The sequence below is a fragment of the Strix aluco genome, chromosome 1, assembly GCF_031877795.1.
Source record: "Strix aluco isolate bStrAlu1 chromosome 1, bStrAlu1.hap1, whole genome shotgun sequence".
In the NCBI taxonomy this organism is placed as follows: Eukaryota; Metazoa; Chordata; class Aves; order Strigiformes; family Strigidae; genus Strix; species Strix aluco.
Window position 1 is genome coordinate 50,261,782 of NC_133931.1, and position 16,130 is coordinate 50,277,911.

Genomic DNA, 16,130 nt, shown 5'->3' on the forward strand with positions numbered 1-16,130 from the left:
TGAAATACTCTTTGTTCAGGAAAGCAAGTCTCTTTCTGTTGTAATCAGGGCTAGGAATTCAGCTGCAGGGTCACTCTTGGTGCTGTAGAGTTCAGTGACCACACTTTGCTTCTGGCAGTCCTAGCTTTGGCCCCTTTACACAGATCAATGCCGGGCTAACCCCATTTATTGCTACTACTGAATCAAAACTCTGCTTCTCCTATTTAATTTAGCTCAAAGTAGACATAATGCAAACAAGCGTCAGCATGGCAAAAGAGCCAGAAGAAAGGGAGGAAGGAAAAAACGCACTCAGGATTTTTTTGAATTACATGTACCAAATGGTACCTTCAGATGGGAGGAATTAGTTTGCACTGTATCGTTAGACCCTTTATAAAAATCAATCACCATCATTGATTCTAATTTGCACGTGAGTATTAGAGTTTATCTGGTTGTCTTCAGTTCCCTTTCTGTGTTTAAAACCATTTCTAATGTAACTGCTACTGCTTAAGCTCAGCCATGCATTCAGGTTTCTTCTGGGTTTCTTAGTCCCAGATGAATCTCCTGGTTTGCTTCATTGTGCCCCCACTAGATAGACCTCCATCCTTATTACTAGATGCCTTACCACCAGTTACCACAGTATCAGCCTCCTAGAAACTTCCAGACTTGTTTCTGGTCAAGTGAAGTTGCTGTTGGCAGAAGTGTATTATTGTCGGTGAAGCTACTCGGTGCTGAGTGCTTCGTAAGGCTTGTCACTGTGAGATGGGTTAAGAGGTTTTGTTAACGCAAGTGTTAACGCAGGGAAGACTCTGTGGCTATCAAACACCATGGCTGCAATATAATATTTTTCTGTATCTGTGGCACACCTCAGTATGAGAAAGTGTCAGGATCCTCAGGACCTTACCTGAAGTTTAGATGACGAGACCTGTACGGTGTGGTTGGCATCCAGCCACCTTTCCCGGCCAGGGCTGGAGTTACAAATTCCACTCGCCACACCTCATTCCACACTGCTTGTCAAATATGTGGAATAAGGCACACACATACCCTCACCCGTTGTTGTCTTCTAGATTGAAGCTCTGTTCGTTGTGCAAGGCAGTGCTGATGGAAATCATGAGGTTTAGTGTTACTGCTGAAAAACAAAACAATCTTGCCATGCATCCTTCTACTCCACCCTTTCTCCCCCCAAGAAAAACCTCTCCCCACACTAATCCCCTTCAGTTCTTCAACTCGAGGGTGGTGTTAAACAGAAATAAAGCACTTGGTTGAGTGTGTCTGTAATAGGACAGAAGATGGCTGCCATGAGACAAATCTATAATTTAGGAATTGTTGCTGAAGTTAATTTCTGTTACTCTCAACTAGATGATCACCACAAGACTCCTGAAACCTTTCCTGTTTGTTTCAAATGGTCTTTTATTTCTGACATTATGATTTATCTGTTCCTGAAGGCAAGCTTTTCAAGTATTTGTTCCAGAGGGGAGACCAAAGCCTGTCAACCTAAATGTTTGTTTTGATTTTGGGTTGGTTTTTTTTAATTTCACCACCCTTCTCCCCGCTCTTATTGATTAAATGCTGCCGCCTTCTGCCTGCCCTTTTCTTTTTCTTGCAGGTCTTTGTTGTTCCAACAGGGGTTGCTTTGGTTTCCCACTCCCAACATGTGCTTTGCGTCTCTGTTGTCTCCTTTCCTTGTCTCTAGCAGGAATGGTTGTTCTTCAGCCTCTCAGCTTTCCTCCGCTTCCATGCTGGAAAGGGAGCTGTTGGTTTCCTGCACTGCTCCTCTGGGCAGGAGACAAGTGTAAAGTAAAATAGCAGGAGACAAGTATCAAGTAAGACACAAGCTATAAGGCCTTCATGATGTTTCCCTCAAACTTGCCTGGTTCCAGATAAAATCCTTTGCAGATGTTATCTCCAAAACTTTATCTGAAATTGGTCTTTTAAAGATTCCGGATGTGTTGCTGTATACGATTGTCCCTTATCTGCTCTTTTATGTGTCAACTCCTCCTCATGTGATGGTTTCTTTTACTTTTTAGGTCTTTGTTGGAATGTGGTGGGTTTTTTGCATGTGATTTTTAAAATTATTATTTCATTGTAGTTGGTGAGATACTTTTAGTTCTTGTAGTCTTGATCCTTCTTTAAATTTTTTTTTTTTTCTGTATTGCAGAAGTCAGGTGTAGTTCAGAGTTGTCAGTTTGGACCTGTAGAGGATGTTTCCCCTTATTGGCATGGTCTTACTGGTTATTACCACTCAATATTCAGTGAGTGAGTTTTCTCTAGCTTTAGTTAGATGAAGACTTCCCCCACTTCCCCACCAACCCAACAAAAGATTTCTTCAAGCTGCCATTTGCCTTTTTAATTTTGAGCTGCCCCTCAGAATCATCTAATGATATGATTCTTCTATGTTCTTGGTTTCTGTGTCATAACATGGCTATATGTACTATCAGTTTATGTTAACGTGTCTTTCTTGCTTTTCAGTTTTATTGAAATGTGTTGTACATTGGAGGCAATAAAAGCCAATGGCTAGAGAAAGTGAGATAGGCATTTCTTGTTGATTAACAGGCATAGTCTTTTCTGCTTCTTTAAACATTTTCAGGTCCTTTTGTTGTCCAGGCACTGGTGTTTTGCATATTAGTAATGACCAGAGAAGCACAAACGCAGACTTAGAAGTAGGCCATGCTGTCCAAAGAAATGTGTGTTGTATAAGATTTCATACCCTATTCTAAGATTATATGCGCGGTCTGTTGTGGTGTCGGGTCAAGTAAAAGCCTTTTAATATAAAATTAAGAGTTTGCTGACCTAGTTAGCAGAAGTCATTCTGTCTACAACTAGATAGTGAATTACTGCTTCATAAGGTTGGTAGTGGCAGTGATGGCTTCTGTTAGCATATAGCACACAATTATATAGATTCAGGGTTAATCCAGTCTTGTGGGCAAAAAACGCTAAAATTAGCTGCCAAATGGATGTTTTTATCATACGAGCTACAATGACTACTTAGAGAAATCCATACAGGTCTGAAAACAATAATAATCAAAATTGTATTTCTTAGCCTTGGATCCTAAAATATCTTTTACACATAATGGAATTGAATGAACCAAATCTAAAATATGCTTTGTTCATATGCCATACAGTTATCATCTTGCCAAACACTACTCTTGCCTTCCAGAGCAGACTCCTGTGTTCTCCTTTCCTCAAATCCTGCCCTTTGCGCTAACCAAGAAAAATTGCTGCTTGACCCCCATAGTCATATGCCTACCAGTCCTTTTCTCCCTTCGTCCCTAAATGCTTTCCCAGCATTTAAGAAAACTTCAAACACCAGAAAAGAGGTAAAATGAACTAAAAACTTTAATGCGCTACTGCATTAAAGGAGACTTTTGAATTTAACCACAGCTGTATTTAATTTAATTCAGGACTTCAGCCCCTTCCTACCAGCCACCAAAAAGCACACCTACTTCTCAGAGGGATTTAAAATCCAAAGACGGACAGATTTTAGTACGGGGTGGGGGTAGGGAAGTATCTGGGTCACTGACAGTTTTTGGTTCAGGTCCCGTGCGCTGCATGGATAGCCCATTTCCAGAGCTCTGGGGAGGCGCTCATCTTTGTGTGCTGCCTCGTATGTGTATTTTTAGCAAGAGGCTGTTCCCTGTCCCTACATCAGGAGCACCGGTGTGGTGTTATGCCGACTGTCCCGAGGTGTTAAGTAACCGACGTGCGTTTTGAAATAGCTAATGATAATACGATTTCTCTCGTGATAGTGTTCAGGCTTTTTCATTCTCCTGCTTGTTATGAAATCTGTAGGCTGATAATTTTAATGGGAGTTACAGAAGGAGAGGAAAAAGTCCCAGCCAGCCCTGGAAATGCATGGGATCGTGCTAGATTTGAGTGAACGCTCCCTATTGCAGTCTGTCTTAACAAGGACTTCCAAAAAGCCTGTCATTTCAGTAAGTTCAGCTTTTACCCTTTCCTTGCACTGTCCTCCCTCTTGGCAGCCTCTCTCCCTCTGGTGGGGTTTCAGTAGATTATAATTTTTGAGACAGGGTTGTTGCTTTGCTACGTTCAGCTTTGGAGACCTGCTGGGAGGGGAGGTGGATGGGAGAGAGGAGGAAAATGGAGCAATGATGTAGGGCTCCTAAAAGTCCTTTTTACCCATAGCATTGCATTATATCAAGACTGAAGTGAGGGGTGTATAATTTAAGATTACAGTTTCACACCGTATTTCTAATTCTCTACCAGCCTGAATTCTAACTGTCAAAATTACAGTTCTGTTTACATCTTCATCATAAATTAGGTAATTACAAATGTATGGCTTTAAAGCCCTTTTGTGCCTTTTTTCTGCAGTTAGGTTATAGATGAAGCTGTCTATCTGTTTTATTGTCTAGTCTCATAATTACTAAGTGGACGCAATGTCTTCAAAATTACGATTCCATCTGAGAATATTGTATTATTGGTTGCTGCAAGAAACATCTGGAGAGCACTTAGAACTCTTGTGTGTTACAACATTTCAAAGACACAGTTTTATTGGATCCTTATAAATTTGTCCCTTTCCTTTTTCTTCTTCATATGGCAGGGAGAGCTAACAGAGGCTTTCTTGTGTTTTTCTCAAGCCTGGTAAGGTGATTCAATATATAAAATTCTTGAGATAGTCTGAAGGTGGCTTTTTGCTGTTTGCATGTTCAGTCTCAAGTAGATAATGTTCTGTCGATATGTCCAATACCACATCTTCTCTAGATGGGTCAGTATTATCTCTTTCTGCTCCTAGGCAAATTAATAAACCAAATTTTAAAAGTGCAAAGGAAAGCAGGCGGCTGGCTGATTCAAAGGGAGAGGCTATGTTTTTCATCACCACCCTTTCAAAGCCTCTGAATCAAAAGAACCATTGGATTGCGAAGGCAAGACCTATGCCACACCAGAAGCTCCCAGTTCAGCAATTTTCCCAGGGTAAAATTATAACTCATGTTTCCTCAGCACAGGCTGTAACTGGCAGCGTTCCTTCTACTTCTAAGGGTGAAATTGCTGGGGGGGGAACAGACATCTAATGTGCCTCTGGAAGTTTTACAATGGGTGTTAGCCTCCCTTTGTGGAAAGGTAGATGTTCTTCTGGAACATACCCAAGGGCAGGTGCTATTCAAACTGGAGTGTAAATTAACTTCAAATAAGGCAGTGCGGGCTTATTTTTGTTCAGTTTGTGAATCAAAACTAAAGGAGAAAAACCCATTTCTCAAATTCTGACAGTTCATGACGATCTTCCAGTTATCCCACTGAAGTCTGCATTTTTATGGGTCTTTAAAATCTTCAGATATGACTGCAATTCAAGATGTTAATCTTTATTCATGTACTACTGATAGGATCTTAACTTGTAAACAAAACAGACAGATTTTAGCAATGCTTGTTTTTTGGTGTTGCTTCTCACCAGAAGATTATCGGACAAATTGCAGACTCGGTCCGAGAAGAATGTAACCAGTTGGTTTCTTTCCCACTCAAATTTTGACACCATCTTTAAGGATTTGTTTAACTTTGCATTCAAATGTACCAGCATGGTTCTGGCAAACAGACGTCCTTTCCTTCTAAATCCAGGAGGGAGTGGTGGTTTTTTTTTTTTGGCTTGTCCTTTTCTTATGTAAAGACTCTTACAAAATATGCACAGAGTGCCTGCTAGAAGTGGATAAAAGGCAACAACACTTGAGTGAGAAGTCTGACTAAAAATTACATTATTAATATATCTCAGCCTATGAGGCATCCACCTGAGAACAGTTGAAAGATGGGATTCCAGTGTTCAGAGCTCCCCTATCCCTTCCTGTGTCCGTTCCTGCTCCGAACCCCACCTGCGTGCATTGGGTGGAGGTGGTTGTTGCACACCTGTCTTCACTGGTGCAGGAGATGAGCTGGGAGATCCTCCTTACCTCATGGAGGTAACAGGAGCTGTTGGCTGCTCTGTGCTGGGCTATTCCCAGGGTCTGGAAAGAGTTGCCTGAGCTGCTGCCTCTTTCGGGGAAGGAGGTATAGACACTGCATGGAGCCCCAGAGTACGTATATATGCTATCTGCAAAGGTGGTGTCAGGCCACACCTCTTGCAGCAGAGATGAAGTGGTCCCAAGGTATTTGGATCGATGCTGTCCACTGAAATGAATGAAGTCTTGTACAGAGAACTGGTCTGTCATCTCTGTCCTTTGCCAAAAGGTGAAACTTGCTTTGTGTGCTTGCTTTCCTATGAAGTACAGGTAAATTCATGTTGTTTCTGCTACCTGAGGTTTGATAGAGGTAAGAGAAGAAAAGCAACCTATTTTCCAGGTTTAAAGGAAAGTAAATGAAACTGTCCTCAGGGCAGCAGAAGCAAAGACTTTTGTATCAGCTGTAGTGTTGTGGGCAGGGCTGCCAGGCTGCTTGCTAAAGGCTCTTCAGACCTGGCAGCCTCTTTCCCAGGGACTACTCATCTTTTTAATAGCGTTTCCTTTTTTTTTAAAAAAAAAAAAAGTGTCCACAATGACTGCAGCCTTTCTCTGCTCAGACCAGGGGATCTCTTGGCACTTAGTGGCTTGTAACAGTTTCTGCAGTATCTGGCAGGATCCGCCTTTTGCCTGTGAGAATAAAGCAAGCTGAGTGAAGGTCACTGAGGTGCTTCACTATACATGTCGTGAAATATTTTGAGCTGGGCATGTCCAGTTACAGAAGGCTCAGGCTGGGGAGTTATGCTTCCTTTTGATCACTCCTAAATCAAATTTATTGCTAGTTTGAGTAGAAACTGGTGCAGAACAGACAAGCTCCTGGTGGAACAAGCGGCCTGAAATGCCAGGTATCCAGTCTGCTCCTATCATAGGGTACCATTAGAAGCGGCACAGCAGGTCTGTTGACCTTTGGTCTGATGTCCTTCTGCATCTAAACACTGCGTCCTCCAGCGTGGTTAGGGGATGTTTTTGCCTGCTGCATTCTGGGATAAACACCCTGTGATTATACAGTGTCAGGTGGGCAGTGGTGTTGCTGTGCAGTAATTGAGAGCAGCTTTCAAATCCGGTTTTGCTTGTAAATTAAATGGTCGCTTTTACCGAGTGAGAATCGAATCAGTAGGAAGACCGTAGAAGTTGTCTACTTCCTTTATGAAAGCCAAAGTAGCTAGTGGGAGCTATGTGTGTTTGGTGGTAGTGAATCTGGGCTGGACCCCCAAGTTATATGTGGATTTTTTTTTTAATAGTGCAGTGGTTGGATATATGTCAAAGATCCTGCTTGTGTTATGGGCTTAAGTCTTGTCCTGTGTCAGCCACATTTACCACTTGCTTGACCAAAGCGTAGAGGGTGTGCACAGCAAGGAATGGGTAGGCAGTGCAGAAAGAACAGTGCTTTACTTGCAGGGCCTGAACATAATAAATGAAAACATTTGGGCTGACCTCAGCACTGCTTACCCAAACAAGCAAGGGGATGAGTTAATCTTCCATAAAGAGTACAAATTTATAGAATATCTTGAGGGAGGTATTAAACTTTTGTCTGCAGTTTCACGGCTTAGGGGGATCTTCAGAGAAGTTTATAAGCACTTGAGAAGATACATCCCGCCTCTGTAAACTTGACCTCTTCCAAGCTTTGGACTGCCTTTCCTGCAGTACTGGTATAAACACAGGTCTTCATTTGACTCCTGCCCTTATCCCTAAATCCTTCTTCTCCAGTTAATTAGAGATTTTTCTTAAGGTCTCAGTGGCCGGTTTCTGATGATGGTTAGAGCTGTTCTGCTGAAGTTAGCTGAGTGCTGCAGACTCGACTACTGGGCTCTGGGATTCTCAAAGTGTCTTCAAGTTCTTGTCCAAGGGCATTTTTAACTTTCCTGCATCTTCAGGTAGGCAGCTCTCTCCATCCAGCACAAATATCTCCTTCCCTCAGCCCCTTGCCTTGCAATTTGGTTCTCTGCACCTGTGGCATTTATTCTAGGTCCTGATCAGCTCTGGTGAAATCCCAGCAAGACTCATTTTACTGAGGAAATGCAACCACAATCTCTCCAGCACTTGCAGCATTGAGTGGCTGTAGTGCTCAGCAGCACCAGCATCTTGAGGAGGCAGCGGCTGTGGGCAGCCAGCATGTGGGATGTGGAGCAAGGGACCCCCGTCTTGAGGGGCCGGATCAGCGCTCCACCCTGGGGCCAGTGCCTCTAGGACAAGGAGGATGTAGCAGTTAAAATTGTCCTGTCAGGTAAGTGCTCCAGTCACCACTGCTATAGCCACTCTGGAGTGACAAGAGGTCCGTTGTCACCTTTGTAGGCTTGATCTGTATTTGGGCTATTGCAGGATACAGAAGACAGCCTAACACGGTTCCTGGCACCTCCAGGACAGGGTTTCATCCAGGGATTTGTTTCATGATGGCCTATACCCTACACCCTGGCTATGATGGACCCCTCTGGCCATCTCTGTGCCCTCTCTCAGGCAGCCTTGTGGCATCCACCTTTCTAAAATCCATTGCTGCATGTATTTCTGCAAATAACACCGAGTGCTGCAAGCATGGCACTTATGGTAGGAGGAGTGAGCAGCTGCTTGGTGTAGTAGTAGGTATTCTGTTGCGCTTGGGTGCCTCAGCATCTCAAGAAAAGCTTCCTACTTCTCAAGCTGTCCATTGTATTTGACTGTCTTGCATACAATAATTTGACCTTCTGTCACATGTTGCCAGACGTTCAGGATTTAAGATGAGGCTTTTCCTCCAGAGGTCTAAAATGTTAACTCTAGTACTATCACTGTGTCTGAGGGGACCTGGTATCTTGTCTTACTGTGGCACTGAATTGCAGCTTATAGTGTTTTGGGCCTGTTTCTCATGTGGCACTCAATTGTTTTGGAGTTTTGCTTTATAAACATAATTTGTAATGTTCAGAATCAGCAATCCTAAAGCTTGCAGCTGTGAGGGAAAGAGCAGTTGGATTATATTGATGAAAGGCAAAACATGACAGTGCAATTGGCATATTTTCACTGGGGAAAACAATGTGCTATTTCTTTGTTTTGCAGAACCAGTGGCACCAATACAGCCCAACCATGACCTCGGAGAGCTACCAGCCATTGGTGAAAGGGTGAAGAAGCAGAAGAAAGGGCATGGATGTGCTCGTGTGTAAAGACTTTTTGCCAAAGATCTGGGCAACTTCTTTGTGCTTCTGGGCTCTTCAGAGCGAAGGTGAAGAGGGGGCACCGCAGTGACACACACACCTTAAGAGACCAAAATGCAGCTTGCACACTCTGTGTTGTGCACATGGTTGTCTTTGACCACCTCGCAGGGCTCTGTCAGAGGGGCCAGCACAAGCTCGTGTCATCTGTGGATGCAGTGTGCCATAGCCAGAAAATTTGATGTGAAGACATTGCCTGCCCATAGAGGTGCACAGGGTGGGATTTTTTTCCCCTTCCAGCAGGACAAGCACCTGGGATTCCTCATAGCTCTGTATCTCTGCCTGCTTGCTACACCTTCCAGAAGTGCTGTTTGTACTCTACTGATATTGTTTATGTTAAATAAATGCTTTCTCCAGCCTCTTTGTTGTGGCGACTGTTTTTGCTGAATTGAAAAAAAGTGGGGGGTACTTGTTTAAGCATTGTGGTGAGACATGATCATGATTGTTTTTTTTAATCTTTAATGAAATGTTTGTTTTGAAAAAGCATATCCTCAGAATTGGGGACACTTGTGTGGGAGCCAAATCTGAGAGTAGTCCTAATGTTCCTGGCTTGGATGAAGGACTGGGCTTTCCCGCATACCACAAGCACCCCTAAGCATCAGCCAGCTGTTTATTTCGGAGTTAGGTGCATAGTTGTCCATGATACTCAGGTGATTTCTGCTTTGTACTGAAGGAAAAGGGATTTGTCTCCGACTTCTGAAGTTTATTCACTGTTTGGCTTCATTCCCTGTACAATGGGATGTATGTGTTCAGAGGAGACTTTTCTGCTGGAAGTGGCTGATGTGGGCGTGCTAACTTCTGTTGCCAGCTGTTCCTGGGCACCAAGCTTTTGTGAGGAGAAACATCTCTCTCATGTCTTTCTGTTGTGAAAAAAGAGAATGCATACAGACAGATTTGATGCTTTAAAATATGCATGATTATTGTTTCTAATGTCTAGACTAGAAAAGACAAGCTTGTACTCACCTCCCCCCAAAAAATGCAAGAGTTTGCAGTGTGTAACTTTGCGCTGTAATTGCATGGGCTGTGACAGGGAGCATCTGGTAATTTTAGAATTTGATACAAAGGCTAGAGCTACAGTGTATTGAGTAGCACCTGCTTGAACTGGGCTGGCCCACAGGGAGGATGTTGCCTACAATAACCCTAGCCAGCAATGACTTGACCTGCAACCTAAAATGATTCTCGCAGTCCAGTGAGTCAAGTAGATGTTTTGTACTTGAATGTCGGTCCTCCTGTGAGTGAGCTTGTAGTTGTCTTGTAGTGGCATGGGTTTTGTCAAGGTTTCTGACTTAAGAAGGGAACTGGAATGACTTTACTCAAGACCACAGAGTGTAAATAACACTTCTGAAACCACTGCTAATCATAGCAGTCTAACATAAGCTAATATTTTGAGGGGAGGAGGAAGCCTCCTGTCTCTTTGATTTTTGTACACTTAACAGCACATTGTAATAACTGGCGCTCTTCAGACATCTCTTACTTCTTCCACTTGCTACCAGAAGATTGACATGGTTCCTATGTTGTTGTTCTTTGGTAGACCAGTTGCATGGGTGTGCATCTCAGCCCTACAGCTACTGTGTTTTTTCAACCCAGATGTAAAGGCTTATTCTTTAACAATATTCTTGAATGGAGTTGGGGAGAAGGTGGTATAGAAGAAAAAGGCAGAGAGGAGAAGAGATCTGAAGGCTCTCCTCCATGATCCTCAGTCCCCTTTGGTAGAAAGACTTCAAAATCCTAAGGATTTTTTTAAATCCCAGGGAGCAGTTCAGGCAGGACTGCTTTTGCTTCTGTTGAGCCTACGGGAAGGCTTGCCTAGAGCACAGAATGAGAAGCAGGTTCAGATATACTCAAAAGACCTGGGCCTACAAACTGCTTGTTGTTGAAAGACTCCTTTAAATATCAGCAAGAAAGGGGAGAAGCTCCAAACTCTCTAATAGAGCAGTATTTCTGTATGCTGAACCAAAACTGAAAAGTTTTATGCGACCTTAATTCCCTAAACCTGCCTAGCGCACCAATTTTAGCACTTTTGAGTACGTAGTTTCAGTAATAAATTAATTCTGATTGGAAATCAGAACTCTTTTTTTTTTTTTTAAGTTGTTAGGGAAAAAAAAAAAGTCTTTGAGTACTAATAATGATAAATGTTTTACAGGGTACTTGAAGTATTTTGGTCCACAGGAACTGTTCTAAAACCTGGGATTTCCTGTCCTTAATTTTTTGTAGGGTAAACATTAAAATGTTTGAGAAGAAAAGGTACCAAGTGGAAAAGGGACTGTTGACAGATCAGGAAGGTCACTGCCCATGCAGGCTGCACAGGCGCTAGCTGTGCTTTGTGTCCCACTTGTGAATAAAGTTGGTGCAGTTCCTGAGGCAGACAAAAACCTCTGTGATCTCCTGTGTGGGAACAGCCATGGCTGGGCTATAAACTCTTCCTGGGTGCAAGTCTCACCTGCCTGACACCAAGCACACCAAGAAAGGCTTCTGAAGAGCTTTTTGATCCTTTTTGTTGTCAGCTGTTCTAGATAGCTTGCTAGATCCCATTGATTTTAGTTTCCATGACTCGATTCTGTTCTCCTGTAATTGTTTCTAAGGAATTATATTTGTAATCACTTTAGGTAGTAGAAGCTTAATTTACCAGCATTGCCTTGTTCTAACCACTTTTTACCTAAGCTTTTTCACTTACGTGTTTGCAATAATCCAATTCAAGCTCTGAAGAAACGCACATTCCTTCAGAGAGACTGTTTGTCCCGTGTTACCCTTTCTGTAGCTGAACCAATACAGTGAGTTAACTAGTGCAATGATTTAACTCTGATGTGTTAAATTTAAGAGTGATCTTAATGCTGTACCTTTGGATGGTGATTTTCTGTACTGTGGCTGCACTAGTGGATTGTGCCACATAAAAGAAACAGTTTTATTTAAGCACCCGGTTGTCTGAATCCCCTTCTTTAATTTCTCTGGAGCAACTTCAGTAGAAATACCATTGCTAATTTCAAAGTGGTCTCCAAAACAGTAGTGAACTGGTTTTATCCAGTGAAATGTGCTTTGTGAGCTAAGGCTGGAGCAAGGTTAGAATTATTGTATTTAATATCTAAACATTGAGCAGATGGGCGTTGTTTCTTGAGGCACAATAAATGCAGGTAACTTGAAGGGGGAATGTTGAAACGGAGCAGGGTGAAATAAGATAGCCAAAGGTTTTATTATAAAACATTTTTATTTCTTGGAAGTTTTAGTAGGTAAATTGTGTAAATGGCAGCTGGTTACGTCTCATTTTCGGAAAATTTGGTTCCCTTTTCTTGTATTTTATTTTTTCCTTGTAAAATGCCCACAGTCCTTTGACCTATCTCCCATCCTGGCAGTGATGTTTATACTACACATTCTTCTACCATTTCATGCAGTCGGAGCTATCGCAGCTATGCTGAATGAGGTCCCAGCCTAACTACAATATTAACCCTGCAAATCTGTTCATTTTCTCCTGAGCAGCCCCAGGCAGGGTATACAGGAGAATGTGTCCAATTGAAAAACTATTACAGACTCGGTGGTGCTGCAGTGTGCTAAATTGCAACAAGGCTGTGTTTTTCTGCCAGAGAGGATCCTGCTAAGGGAGGTGGTGGTGTGTGTCTCATACAAGTTACAGAATTAGTTTTTTGTATTAGTCTCAGCCTTTATTGATGATTTTATTTTTATTTGTTTCAAACTGATTGTCTGCTTTTAAGCACTGTTAAGTTCCCTTCCTCACACTCACTGCTTTCTTCCTGCTAATTGTCCAACATGTGCTTTTTTTTTTTTTCCCCCCTGGTTGGTATCACTCCTTGCCTTCTTACTTTCACCTTAACAGTTGTTTTTAATTTTTTCTTCATTATTTTACTAAATATCATACTGCAGATCAGTAGCATCTTGGGTGGTGGTTGTACCACATAGCATTTATGGCAGACATTAGTTTTGCATAGCGTGTGTACCTTATTTTGTCTGGACTTGTCTTCATTGTGCTGCAGGCACCTCCTCAAGCAATTGTAGTGATTAAGCATGGTATTTCTGCAGATTTATATTAACTTCTGCTTATAAAGAAACAGAAGAAACCCAACTCTCCCCCTAAACATCTAAACTAGATGTTTTTCTTCATCCCCTTCGTCTTTATCAGTATTTGACCTAAGCTTGCTTTTGCGTATGAAAGAAAATTAGTTAAGTACCTTGTGGTTTATAGATGCCTTTTGTTACATATTACTTGGATTTATTGTGCAACGTTGGCCTGTAAATCATTTCAGTTAGACATTTACCTGGCTCATGTTGCCTTTATGGTTTGAGTCTTTAACAGCCATGAAAAATGGAGAAATTATGTTTTCGGCAGTGGCAGACTTTGCTAGTCTGAATACCCTGTAACTCTCTCTCATGGCCGTGCTCTGCTTCTGTGAGGTGTGCTGCCCAGCTCTGCAGAGATGTTTACAAGGAATCCATTACCTTTTGCAGCTGAAAGACGTGTCGAAAGAACAAAGAGAGTTTTGTGATGAAGTGTATCTGACTTCTCACTGCTTTGCTTACCTTTTAAATGTAAAACTTAGTAATTTGCAAGGGCTTTTAGTTCTCAGGGCATCCCTATAAGATTCCACCCGTATGGAGCTTTCCTTCAGTCGAAAGCGGGGTTGTCTCAAAACCGCTCTCAAATGCATTTCTATTTTAATCCCCAACTTTGAATGCAGCCTGCCTTACTGGCTCCAGCAAATCGCCCTGCCCTGCCCCACCCGCCGCGCGCGCAGGCTGTGTCTGCTGTTTGCTGGCGTTACATCTCTTCCTTTGTGACTAAAAGTTGGTTTCATCAGCAAAGCATCGGCTCCCGCTCCACTCTCGGAGCTCGCCTGCCTTGGGAAGTCGCTCAGACCTGCAGCCTATGCGGGGCACACGGGGGCATCTGTCGCCATACGTATAACTTTTAAATGGAAAATGTCTTTCTCAAAGGCTGTCGATGTCCAGTGGTCTGCAGTCCATGAGCAGTTGACTAGTCCAGGTGTTTCTGCTTCTGTTTCCGTGCTATGTGAATTGGGAGTTCGAGAGAAGAGTGTGCAGGATGGAGGAGTTGAGGGTTTGTATTTCTGTTCTGACTGTACAGCAGTGACGGAGGGCTTGGGAAGGAACAGAAAGTCTACCTGGGGTCATCTTAATTAAGGAAAGCAGTAATTGTTCTTGGTCTTTCTGTCTGCAGCTCTTTCTGTCAGAACATTTATCAGCTCTTGAATACAAGAATGAGGGGCTTTCTTTGTATGGGTTGTCTATCATGAGCAGTATTCAGGAAGAGCTTGTTTTATTGAACATGATTTCTACTTTGCGGGTTTTATCATGGCATTTTGCCCCACTTATTTAAAACGTAGCCAGCTAAGACTCTTAGAGCTAGTCTGATTTTAAAAACTGCCAAATATTTGTCTGTGCTTTAACAAGATAAAAATCATAAGCTGAGACTATGAGACAGTGCTACTGACTGGAGACTGTGGGTTTCTGTGAGGTTTTTAAGGACATCATTAACCCAGGTCTATCTCTCCACAGGACAGTCGGCCCAATATGTCAAGACCTCTGATCACTAGATCCCCTGCATCTCCATTGAACAATCAAGGCATCCCCACTCCAGCACAGCTCACAAAATCCAACGCACCAGTTCACATTGATGTGGGTGGGCACATGTATACCAGCAGCTTGGCCACGCTTACAAAATATCCCGATTCCAGGTAACTTTAAAAAGCTTGTTCTGCATGTCTTTGGCAACTCCTTTTCTTCCATTTCATGCTTGGACGTCCTGGTTCTGTCTCAGAATGAAAAATATAGTTCCTTTTGTTTTGAAATTAAATTAGGTTTCTTTGTTTGTAGGAGGTTAGAGACTGACTTTTCTTTCCCTGCTCTACTGTTTCAGAGATATGGCACTCTGCAAATACCTTTGTGTATGTACTAAAGCAAAGTCACTAGTAAAGAGCACATACTTTCTACCGCCTAGAATTCTGGTTTTATGCCAGGGCACCCGTTCTGTGGTTTATTACATTCAAAAACTGTAGTAATACTGCGTTTAAGCAAAGGTGGGGGTGTTGGGGTATTTGTTTCTTTTGGAGCCATAACCGCTCTCCTGTACTGTCAAAGTGTAATCTCAGATGTATCACTTGAGGCAGGTTGAATGTAACAAAATATAGGACAGCATTAACTGAATACTTTTTATAGAATCTTAGGACTCTTCAGATAATTAGAGTCAACTCTCACGTACCTTCTGAATGAAACATTTGTGACTGATAGCTTACTGGTATTAAGCAGTTAGAAAACTTCTGTATGCATGAGCAAGTGGTATATGTAGAGTATATGAAATAAGAGTGGAGCTTTAAGAAAACAACAGTGTATTGAACACAGTGTGTGCGGATATTATATAGTGGTGATGGCAGATAAACACTGTAGTGATACTGTAATTCTAAGAGTTGGCTATCATTTAGCAGGTGTTGATTAGTATTAGTCTATACCTTGCCCTTCACCACCTGACCCTGCTCTAGAGGGAAGGCAGTGTTACCTTCGTGGTCTTTCCAGCATTTGAGGGGGCAGTATTTGAGTTTCTTGATCCCACAGCTCTGACTTGCCTTTCCAGAAGGTACAAGGTACACTTCTTGGGATGTCATTTTGTTCTAAGCATGGGTTTTACTGGTACTACTACATCTGCGGTGTTGCCTATGTAGTTTTAGATGGAACTGGAGTAGTGCTTCTGACACTAGGAGCTGACAGGGCTAGAGGAAGAGAACAGTAAATAAAGGCGTATGAAAGAGAAACAGCTGGGCACATGGCCTTTCTTATGACAACCTCCTCAAGGCCAGGCAGAGGAAAGTAATAGAAGCCGTGCCAAAGTGCAGGCCTGCCAGGAGAGATTGAAGCAAAGTCTAGGAAAACTTGAACTGTTCTTTTTTAGGACCTGCTTGTGTTCAGCTACTGGGATTTGTGATTACTTAGCGTTTTTTAGTAGTTGGGAGCAGTGATGATGTCTGAAGCTGTTGTGTGTGCAGTAAGAGGCTGCTGCTATTAATACATGCAGCTTCTGTTT

At 42.5% G+C, this 16,130-nt stretch overlaps 1 protein-coding gene and 1 long non-coding RNA gene across 6 annotated transcripts in view; both read left to right on the forward strand.

Moving 5' to 3' along the window:
* KCTD1 (potassium channel tetramerization domain containing 1) overlaps window positions 1-16,130 on the forward strand; it is a 104,387-nt gene that overhangs the window by 53,087 nt on the left and 35,170 nt on the right. For all 5 annotated transcript variants that reach the window (XM_074820478.1, XM_074820468.1, XM_074820487.1 and 2 more), the window contains exon 2: window positions 14,612-14,790. In XM_074820478.1, the coding sequence (XP_074676579.1) occupies window positions 14,627-14,790 (164 nt within the window). In that variant the 5' untranslated portion in view covers window positions 14,612-14,626. The remainder of the gene's footprint in view (window positions 1-14,611; window positions 14,791-16,130) is intronic.
* Window positions 7,840-9,449, forward strand: LOC141921573 (uncharacterized). Its single transcript, XR_012622721.1, has 2 exons — window positions 7,840-8,136; window positions 8,937-9,449. It is a non-coding gene; the product is annotated as an uncharacterized LOC141921573 (long non-coding RNA).